This window comes from Ostrea edulis, chromosome 2, assembly GCF_947568905.1.
Source record: "Ostrea edulis chromosome 2, xbOstEdul1.1, whole genome shotgun sequence".
Taxonomy (NCBI): Eukaryota; Metazoa; Mollusca; class Bivalvia; order Ostreida; family Ostreidae; genus Ostrea; species Ostrea edulis.
Genome location: NC_079165.1, coordinates 82,400,844 through 82,411,398, shown reverse-complemented (window position 1 = coordinate 82,411,398; position 10,555 = coordinate 82,400,844). Strand labels below are relative to the sequence as shown.

General features: G+C 36.5%; 1 protein-coding gene across 3 annotated transcripts; it reads left to right on the top strand.

Moving 5' to 3' along the window:
* Positions 1-1,929: 1,929 nt before the first annotated feature.
* Positions 1,930-9,850, top strand: LOC125681573 (ATP synthase subunit C lysine N-methyltransferase-like). 3 transcript variants are annotated; one of them, XM_048921724.2, is made up of 6 exons: positions 1,930-2,029; positions 4,088-4,157; positions 5,687-5,883; positions 6,201-6,338; positions 9,476-9,526; positions 9,629-9,850. In XM_048921724.2, exons 2-6 carry the CDS (start codon positions 4,094-4,096, stop codon positions 9,776-9,778), a joined length of 600 nt encoding a protein of 199 aa, XP_048777681.1. In that variant the 5' UTR covers positions 1,930-2,029; positions 4,088-4,093; the 3' UTR covers positions 9,779-9,850. The 3 variants fall into 3 exon arrangements, with proteins under 3 accessions (XP_048777681.1, XP_048777682.1, XP_048777683.1); XM_048921725.2 differs by having other exon boundaries at positions 1,943-2,029; positions 4,076-4,157; XM_048921726.2 differs by lacking the exon at positions 1,930-2,029 and adding an exon at positions 2,264-2,322.
* Positions 9,851-10,555: the final 705 nt, after the last annotated feature.

Sequence of the window (10,555 nt, the reverse complement as noted above, 5' to 3'; positions counted from 1 at the left end):
ATTTTGACTCTAAGGGGATATGACTGAACTGAACTTTAAGCCACACAACTAGGGAAGGCTTCAATATGATTAAAATAGCAATGCTGTTTTTTAAGAAGGTTTTCTCCCCTGTATTTTGTAAAATTTGAATCCTACTTTTAGCCCCATCCTTATTCCAGGGTCCATAACAAGACCCCTGATTTCAGAAAGGTTATATATATATTTGAATTGGTGTGGCCCTGCTAATATTAAAAATATTTAGCATACTTGATTTGGATAAAATCCAGGCGAATCGAACTAAGGCGGGTTTACCCGTCGACGCGTACATTTATGTCGCCTGTGTACATGCCTTAGATAAAGCAACTCTCTATACTACTGTCTCAAGGGATGCCTTTGTCTATAAAATTTATCGGCCTACCCGGCGGAATGCGTGCGCGATTCCGGCTCGCAATCGAGTGTTAATATAAAAATACATGTATATGTCATAGGCGTAGCTTGGGTTCGAATATTACTGAGTCTGGGGGGCACAGCCCCCCAGAAGCTATCGACATTTTAACAACGTAAAAGGTGGGTTTTTTTTTTTACCGAGGCAGCTGCCTCGGTTGCCTCAATGGAAGCTACGCCACTGTATATACTTGAAAGTATTAAGTTAACCGGAGTGCGCTGGATTGTTAGTATCAAGTATGCTAGTTTTTTTTTTAATTACATAAAACTTTGATTCCATTAGTTGTAAATGAATCTGCATACACTACATTTGAATGCTTGCATATAGTTGTTGCTTAACGTCCCTCTCGAGAATCTTGTACTCGTAGGACTTGTAGATATTTATATCTTAATCAATGATACTTGATAAGAAAATTTTCTAAAATTATAAGATATATAATTTTATATGAGAATATATTGTATTTTTGTGTAAAGGTCTGATCTTCTATTGAGGCCCCATCCTGACCCCGAGCTAAGATTTGAAGAAAATTGAAACTTTACTAGTAATGCCTAATTAGATGCTGGTCTTTAGAGTAATTATTTCTATAAACATTTTCAACTTCTCAAGAAAAAAAAAAATGTAGGGCCACGATTAGTGATAATATTATATGCAAGCTGCCTTTGGTAGTGTAGATTCCAGTTTGTTAAAACTGTTGCTCTGTGAAGTAGTGTGACGTGTACACCACAATGGGGAAACAATTTTTTTTTACCTCACCAGAGCCGATTGTCTGTAAACTTCTCACATTTTCATTCCAGTAATGGCCCAAATCTGTCAAACTTGGTACACATCATCCATGGGTGAAAGGGATTGAAGTTTTATTCAAATGAAGGGCCATGCCCTTTTCAAAGGGGAGATAATCATGAAATGCAAAAATAGGGTGCGGTCATCTAAAAATCTAAGAACCACTGAGCCAGAACAGTTGAATCTTGCATGAAAGCTTCCCTATATATAGCAGATTCAAACTATTAAAATCATGGCCTTGGGGGTGGGGTAGGTAGGATAAACAATAGGAGTTCCAAGTTTTACATGCAACATGGGCTTCCTATGAGAATACACTAGAAAACTGTACAAATCTTTTTTTCAAGAGCAGTTCAGTGCCATGATTCATCATATGAATACACAAGCATCAAAGATGGCATATATTCAGGGTTTTTTTTTAAAACAAATGCCCCCCCCCCCCCCTGCCCGGGTAGAGTGGAGTTACAATAGGGACATGCACATGATGATGATGATATATATTTTGGTAAAAATAATATTCTCAAGAATACCTGTCATTATCATTTAAGCATCCTCAGACCTGTAGTGTGGATTCAAGTATGTACAAATTTACATGTACCAAGGTGTACATACTGTTTAAGACTAAAGTTAATTGCCTTCTTCAACTGTTGATACAAATAGATATTCAAATAAACTTGCATTATCCATAGCTGTCGTGAAAAGGTGATGTGCAGTGTGACTAATGGAATAATTCCGCGTACGTGTTAACAAAACTGTCTGTCATGCCGTTGCTCACGACTCGAGACAGCCTTTAGTAGAATTTTTAAACCATCTGGACATATAACGTTTGTAAGTAATAGTTGTGTAGTTATACAATGATAAAAAGACTCATGTACATTGCCACTACAATGAAATATGTTTAAACAAGAGATTAAGTATGATTATTAAATAATAATAATGCATGGAGGAAATGCGGGTGTAAGGTTGCTATCAAGGCCTTGGTTTAGCATACTAAACACTTCAGTCTTCTTATAAACGCGTCATCTTATGAATGTACAAAGGCGTGTTGCACACTTGTGAATGAAGAAAAAAAAAAGAATGTGTAACCCGTCATAGAAAATGCAACGAACCATTTCAACCAGGTCGGTATTTCAACCGGGGACCACTGAATTTGTGTAATGTGGTGGTTAACGAAGCTGAACTGGCGGTCGAATTGGTTTGATCACAACATTTGTCCCCCCGAATTTCTGTCTTCAACCTTTAATGACAACGAAGCTATTCCCTTTCGCCGTTGGCAGGCTATAATATCCTAAGAGTATAATATCCTAAGAGTTTTTACTAGTCCAAAATATCTGACGTTTTCCAGGCTTTTTTATGATTTTGATATTTACGACATGCCAGGGTAAATATCAAAATCATAAAAAAAAGCCTGGAAAATGTCATATTCCGGACTAGGTTTTGACACAATCTGAGCAAACTGGTATATATTATTATAGTATAAAACCCGGCCTGTGCTAATCTCGGCTGAGGTGTATATTGTAATGTCACATATGAAAAGGTTCTCAAATCTGAGTGAAATGGAAAATGCTGGGACTTTCTGCTTGCTTTTTGTCTTTTTAAAATTTCTCTGCCAATTTTCATTTGACTTTCATGAAGTGAATTAATACAACAAGATATAGGGCTCATGGCAGGTTATTCTCTTTAGAGAAGTCGAGAGGCATAGCCTTCATCGACTTCTCTTCGCAAGCATTCATATTTTGATTCTGGAAAACGTGTAAATGCCGGAGTCCGTGACGGTTTATGCTTCGACCGATGTTTCGACTCAGATGTGCCTGGATTTACGCAATAGACAACTTGTTTTCAAACATTTAGCAGTAATGCACAAAACCGTCACAAGGAAATCAACACTTACTTGCTTTTAATCCATTTTCAACATGTCCCCTGTCCCGGGTTTACGTTAACTGGTCAAAATAGGGGACCAGTTAAGAGAAAGTAAACAGAGTTGTGATTTAAACCCGGGACAGGGGACATGTTGAAAATGGATTAAAAGCAAGTAAGTGTTGATTTCCTTGTGACGGTTTTGTGCATTACTGCTAAATGTTTGAAAACAAGTTGTCTGTTGTGTAAATCCAGGCACATCTGAGTCGAAACGTTGGTCGAAGCATAAACCGTCACGGACTCCGGCATTTACACGTTTTCCAGAATCAAAATATGAATGCTTGCGAAGAGAAGTCGATGAAGGCTATGCCTCTTGACTTCTCTAAAGAGAATAATGGCAGGTGTGACCAGTCATCAGGGGATGTTTACTCCTCTTAGGTACCTAATCCCACCTCAGGTGTGTCCAGGGGTCCGTGTTTGCCTAACTTTTTATTTTGTATTCCTTATAGGAGTTATGATATTGATCACTGTTCATTACCTGAACACCTTTCTCTTTGATTTCAAAATATTGAGGCATCATTCTTGTAAGTATATGTGATGATAGACCGTTAGAGTAGTTTGTTTGTATCTTCTTTTACATTGAAGAATTTTTCATCGTTTAGAGATGTCACCAGCATCATGCCAATATCTATCTTGACAAGAGGGCTTCCATTTTTAAGTCGTACCCATGACAAATGATATTAAGCACTTGGTGATGGAACAGTCACTACTTATATTAGATGTTTTAGATTTGACATCGCGCTCGGATCAAAAATTGAACCTGTGACTTTCCAGTTTCAAAGCAAGTGCCCTAATCGCTGGGCTACCATTTATTTTTGTACTGTAGTGAGAGAGCACAATCTTTAATGCATTATTTAAATCCATTTCAAGGATGTCAACAAGTAGGAGAAAAATTCAGTAATTCATACCACTTTTTTGCCTCGAGATCTCCTTATTGGTTTAATACAAAAGCTGTAGTTTTATTTTCAGTGGGCTATGGAATCTGTTTTAAACGAGACTAGCTCAACCGAAAGAAAACCAGAAAAAAAGTCCTACACAGGTATGAAAGTATTCTCACCTATGAAAGTGTTAGGGACTCTAGGTGAGAGACTTGTAGGAGTGAGACTTTGCAGATACTACTTGGCAATGTTTTCTATTTAATGGTGCACTTATGTTATCATGTTGTGTGAATTCAAGTTTGGTTATGTCATGAACTTTGGGGTAGGTTGGGGCCGCAATATGGAGTCAAAATTTTCATGGGAATAAAGACTGAAAATAATCTTTTAAAAACCACAATAGCTGAACAACAGCAGGGCCATGGTGGCTTAGGTGAGTGATATAGCCCATAGGTCTCATGTGATTTAATGAATTTCATGCAGGTCTGTATAAATATGTTGTTACAAAATGGATATGAGGGAAATAGCATGGTCCCTGCAGAGACAAAAAAAATAAAATGCTAAGATTAAAAAGCTTGGCACAGCCACCAAGGAAAATAAAAGTTTTTATTTAAAGGGAGACTATATGTTTGCTATTTCATGAATTAAGCATTCTGTATAAATGGTTCTATTATATACCCATCAATGTTTCGTTTTTTGATACTGTGAATTTCACAGATTGTGATCTGGTTTTCCAGAGGAATTTATAGAATTTTTTTAAGCTTTAAATTTAGCAGACATGATCAACACTTGGCTGGGTGACCACTACACATACTACAAGTAATGATCATGTGGAAATATTACAGGCCATCTGACACTGCATTTTAAACTTAATTCTATTGAAATTTCAAATACCTGAAATTATTTTAAAAATGATGAGAGCCCCAACATCATAGATATAAGCAATGAGAAGAAAATATAAAGTTAGCTGCAGTGCATTTGAATTTTCAAAATTAAATTACCAAGAGATTTAGAATAAATATATATAAATTATTCACACAATCAATTATATATGCTACAAAAATTGAAACTGATTATCAAGCAATTTGATACATGAAGGTTGCACACATTGCAGAAAAAATGTGGGTTATGGGCATTTTTTCTGCATGCAATGTTTTGCGACCTTCATATCCTGTTTAATAAATGAAAGAAAAACGATTTCATATTTTAATCTTTTTTTTAATATAATGTACTTTTAAGTACATAAAATATAAATATCATTGACCTGTAAGTTATTCAAACACAACTGACCTTGACTTGTCTCCATATTTTTTAATGATTTCCATATTTGAACGATGGTAAAGGGAAAAAATAGTCTCAAGAAGGACAAACTGTAAACTCATAAAATAAACTATCGTATAATATAGGTAAGTAGTATTTGTACTAAATTCAAATAAAAGGTCAAAAATAAACCAGATATATCATATTTTTCTTTTAAGATCTCAAGGCCCTGGAGTTCATTGAATGTGTATATTCATTTGCAGACAGATGGGATCTAACTAGATTCAAAGTTGCAAATGACAAGCAAATTGGATTTCAATACTAGAAATTAAGCAGAATAGTGAATGCAAATATACAATTTTATTGTTCATGAGAAAATTAACTCATTATTAAAGATGATTAATTTGACTTATACTTATGATTTTCTCCACAGGTTACATAATCACGGGCACTCTAGCAGGTATAGTGTTTGGTATTCACCTGATAGCCGGCCCCTTTATCACTCCAGCACTGAGAAGGGTGTGTCTGCCATTTGTTCCAGCGTCAGAGGAACAGGTGGACAATGTGTTCCGGATGTTAAAAGGAAGGAAGGGAAAATTCGTAGACCTCGGCAGTGGAGATGGCAGGCTCGTGAGTAGAACTATTAGCAATTTATCATGTGCACACAACAATGTCTTCATGCTAGGGTACTGTTGTCAGGCTTGTAAGTAGAACTATTAGTAATTTATCATGTGCACACAACAATGTCTTCATGCTAGGGTACTGTTGTCAGGCTTGTAAGTAGAACTATTAGTAATTTATCATGTGCACACAACAATGTCTTCATGCTAGGGTACTGTTGTCAGGCTTGTAAATAGAACTATTAGTAATTTACCATGTGCACACAACAATGTCTTCATGCTAGGGTACTGTTGTCATGGACGGAATATTTTTATTTCCACTTCTAGGTTAGAGAAGCTGCTAAGAAGAGCTTCACCGCTCATGGAGTTGAAATGAATGTATGGTTGGTATTGTATTCAAAATTCAAAGCTTCAAGAGAGGGTCTAAGCTCAAAGGCTACATTTAGCAGAACAGATCTCTGGAAAGTAAGACAATTTGGGAGTTTGAAATAAAGATTTTTGAGGTACATGTAATCCAAGATATTGCAATTAAAATGTCCACTGTAGCTTACCTGGATTGAGCATTGTTACCCATGCTCTAATTCTTGCTTAGTGGTGTCTGTGTATCAGTATGAAAAAAAAAATTAAAACTTTGTGAAATACATTCAAGAAATAGAAGTGAGCAATATTTTATGAAATTGTAAGAAATATTGAAGTGTACAGTGCAGAACTTTTTACCATAAATCTGGTTGTGTTTTCTATAGATAAATGTTCAGCACATTTTGCAGATTTGTTGAATTCCTCCAAAATAGTATAGAGAATACATAATCATGTCTGTCAGCAACAAAATTAATGATTCACAAAATTTGATGCATACATTTTGAGATAATGACAGTAATGTTTGTTTGTTCTATGTCCTATTGAGAATTTTTTACTCATATTGAGACATCACCAGCTGTAGTTGAAGAACCACAGAACTATGCTTAATGGCCAAGGTCATAGCAATGAGGGTTCTTTAACATGCCAATGCCTGCCATGACACAGGACATCTGTTATTAAGGTCATTTCTAAATGCCGAATATTTGGCAAAGAAGCAATCACTACCTATGTTTAAGTCTTAGGTTTGATGCAGCCATGGCATGAATGGGACTTGAACCCACGACCGACCGGTTACAAAGTGAATGCTCTACCACTGAGCTATTGCAACTGGTATTGTTTAAAAAATAAGGTTTGTTATAAAGGTGTGTGAAAGTAAAACGAAGGTGCCCATAGGTTATAAAGTAAAGTAAAGTAAATTTTATTTAAAGTCGGCACTATATACATTCAACATATCAAACACAAGCTCTGTAGAGCTTTTTAACCGACTATCACATACATGTATATCAAGACAAAGACACGTAGCATGTATGTACACACATACACAGACAAAATAAAACAAAACATTTCATGCAAGAATATACAGATACGAAAGCATAAGATTAAGAGGAAGAAATAAAATACTACAAGCAAGAGTATATGTATATAAAAATCATCATGCCAATTAGCTGTATGACACAAGGTCAAATGTCAAGGTCACAATAGGACCTCTTCAAGTTCCAAGCTGACAGTAGTTCCTAGATTGCTCTACCAGTTTCTGCTTTTCCTGCTGTGCCTCTTGTATACTTTTTTTGTAGTTATCGCAATTCACTTTTGAATTAGAACGCTTTGGCCGATATAGCATTGCGTTTTGTGACGACACAATTGAATCTGTTTGTAATACAATTGCGAAATGCAACAGAAACTTTCATTGGTCCATATGTATAAGTCCGCCCAAATTCCCTTATACGTATGGAATCCGGATAGGGCCACGTAGTTCACTATCGCATCATCGAGGTTTGGGTCGATGGTGCGATACCGCGATGACGATGGCGCGATGATGATGACGCGATGGTGCGATAGTGCGATGACGATGGTAAGATGGCGCGATGATGCGATAACGATGATGCGATACTGCGACGACGCGATGGTACGATGGCGATGATGCGATACCGATGGCGCGATGGCACAATAACGGTATCGCGTTATCACATCATCGCCATCGTACCATCGCGTCATCGCAGTATCGCTCCATCGTCATCACATTATCGCGCCATCTTACCATCGTCATCGCGCTATCGCGTCATCATCATCGCACCATCGTCATCGCATTATCGCGGCATCGCACCATCGACCCAAACCTCGATGATGCGATAGTGAACTACTAGTCAGCATTTGAAAACATGACGGCCAGATGCTAGATGGAAAAAAAAACTTCAAAGGAAGAAAGAGAAAAAGTTATATTCTTGTGTTGTTGTCTCATAAATTTAATAAAAAAAAAAATTCCTAACATATTTTCCTACTATACTTGTGCCCAAACATACCTTCAAATAATTATTAAAGCCCCATAGGACCCAAAAACTCGGATCACAGCTTTTGATGATTTCGTTCGTAGACGTAGCCATGTTAGGTAGCCAGTCAATTCGAATCCCGGTTCATTTCCATATTGGCACAATAGCGTCTAGATGTGTACTAATACCCCACAAATATTTTAGCTAAATTGTTTAAATTATATACCACCCCAGTCCTATTAAATGATAATTATTGAAATAGCTAAACTCACGGTAGTGCGGCTTTCATTAGTCATGAGCGGCCGCGCCGGCCGGTCTCCATCTAATGTCCTTATGTAGCATTTTCGTTCATCTAGAGCTTATTTTACCTTTACCTTTACAAAAACAGGTACAAAAATGTTTTAATTTCTATTAATTATTCGTGTTGATAATAAATGAAGAGCAAGTACATAACTTACAACCGATTTTATGAATAGATACCAATAGCAAGAGTTCGAATATTGACCAGCTACCTAACATGGCTACGTCAACAAACGAAATCATTTGAAGCTGCGAGTTTTCGGGTGGTGTGTGGCTTAATGAATAATTGAAGGTATGTTTGGACGCAAGGATATAGTAGGAAAATATGCTAAGATTTTTTAATATTGAGTTTATGAGACAGCAACACAAGAATACACCGATTTCAGGCCTCAACCGTCCACAGCTTTTTGTTACCCGTAAATCGAAAGTTTTTATAGAGGTGGATCTCCAGCTACACTGAATCCGCTCGAGAAAGTGGATGGGCTGTAATCGGCCAATGAAAACTCTTGTTGTATTACATCAAACATGTCATTCAAATTGTTCAATCGTCTCATTCAATTGTGTCGTCACACAGCGCAATACTATATCGGGTAAACCGTTCTAATTCAAAGGTGAATTGCGATAAAAGATTTCCCTGGTAACAATGTGTTTTGTACATTTCCAATAGTTTTCCTTTTGATAACTTTAACAATTGCAGTGATAGTCATTTCTTTATGAATGTGTTGCAGTTGTGAACAATGCGCGTATGAATTTTGAGAAATATAGTACATCTATTTCAATTGCAGGGAATTCTTGACAGAAGTAAATATGTAAAATAAATGTCAATTTTGTAAATACATGAGGGTATGAACTGCAATGGTTCACACCGACATACTTTTCATGAAGAATTGTTTGGGTGAAGGGTCGTAGTTTATATCATGTATACTTTTCTTATGTGACAGAGCACTTCAATTTCAGCACAGTCTTCAGCAGTATGACAACATTGTAATATTTGGAGTTCAGAGCATGGTAAGCATTAATTACTCAATATTTCTGAAGATTTTCTCTCGTTTTTCATTACATATAACACATGCTTGTTTGTATAATAATATTTTTGTTCATCTTTTTCAGATGAAGGAGCTTGAAAAGAAGATCATTGCAGAGTGTAAAGATGATGTAAGAGTTGTTGCATGTAGATTTCCATTACCAAACATTGAACCCGAGGCAGAAATTGGAACGGGTGTGGATACTGTGTGGCTATATAAAATACCGAAAATGTGATTCCGAATTCTTCTCATATACAATATGAATTTTAAGTATTTGTGTTTGTCAGCCATAAATGATAGAGCAATGTTCTGGATTTCGAGTCCTCTATACTGAACCAGGTACGGAAGCCTGAGAAATGTCGTGAACTGTTACATACATGTAATTTGAATAAGGAAAGTCAGTGTATACACTTTATTGCAGGACAATAGTACTCAGATAAGCGTGTGGGTGTGGCAAAGCTTTGATGAGTAGAGACAGCTATACTTGAGCACTGCAATGTGACTGCATATATGATGGTAATGAGTTCAGACAACGTGATCTCAACGTGTTAGAACGTTTTTATGTGGTCATGTTTTCTGTTACTTTTAAAGAAAAAGTGTTATTCAGTTACCAAAATAATTCATCCTCATCATCTTCACAAGAACGTGCGACTCCAAAAGCGTGAAAAGCAACAAGAATATTGATTTTAAGGAAATCCTATTTGAGCTTTTTTCCCCTCTCGGCTTTCTGTGTTAAATCTTTTTTTAATAGAGTCTCAGTATTAAAAAAAATAATTTCCTCGCAAGTTTTTAACGATGGACTTCTATATACACGGACAGTTGCACTAACGTTGGAATGACAGATATCCCTCGACTTCGTCTTGGAGGCTATCGCCCGTAGACGTCATCTGCTGTCCGAAAATCACGCAGGGTTTTATAATTGTGGTAGAGCTTTTAGCCTTTTAATTTATTTTGCGTATTTGATTTTAAATTTCATTACGCACAACTTGTGTGTTAATTAGTATTAATACGT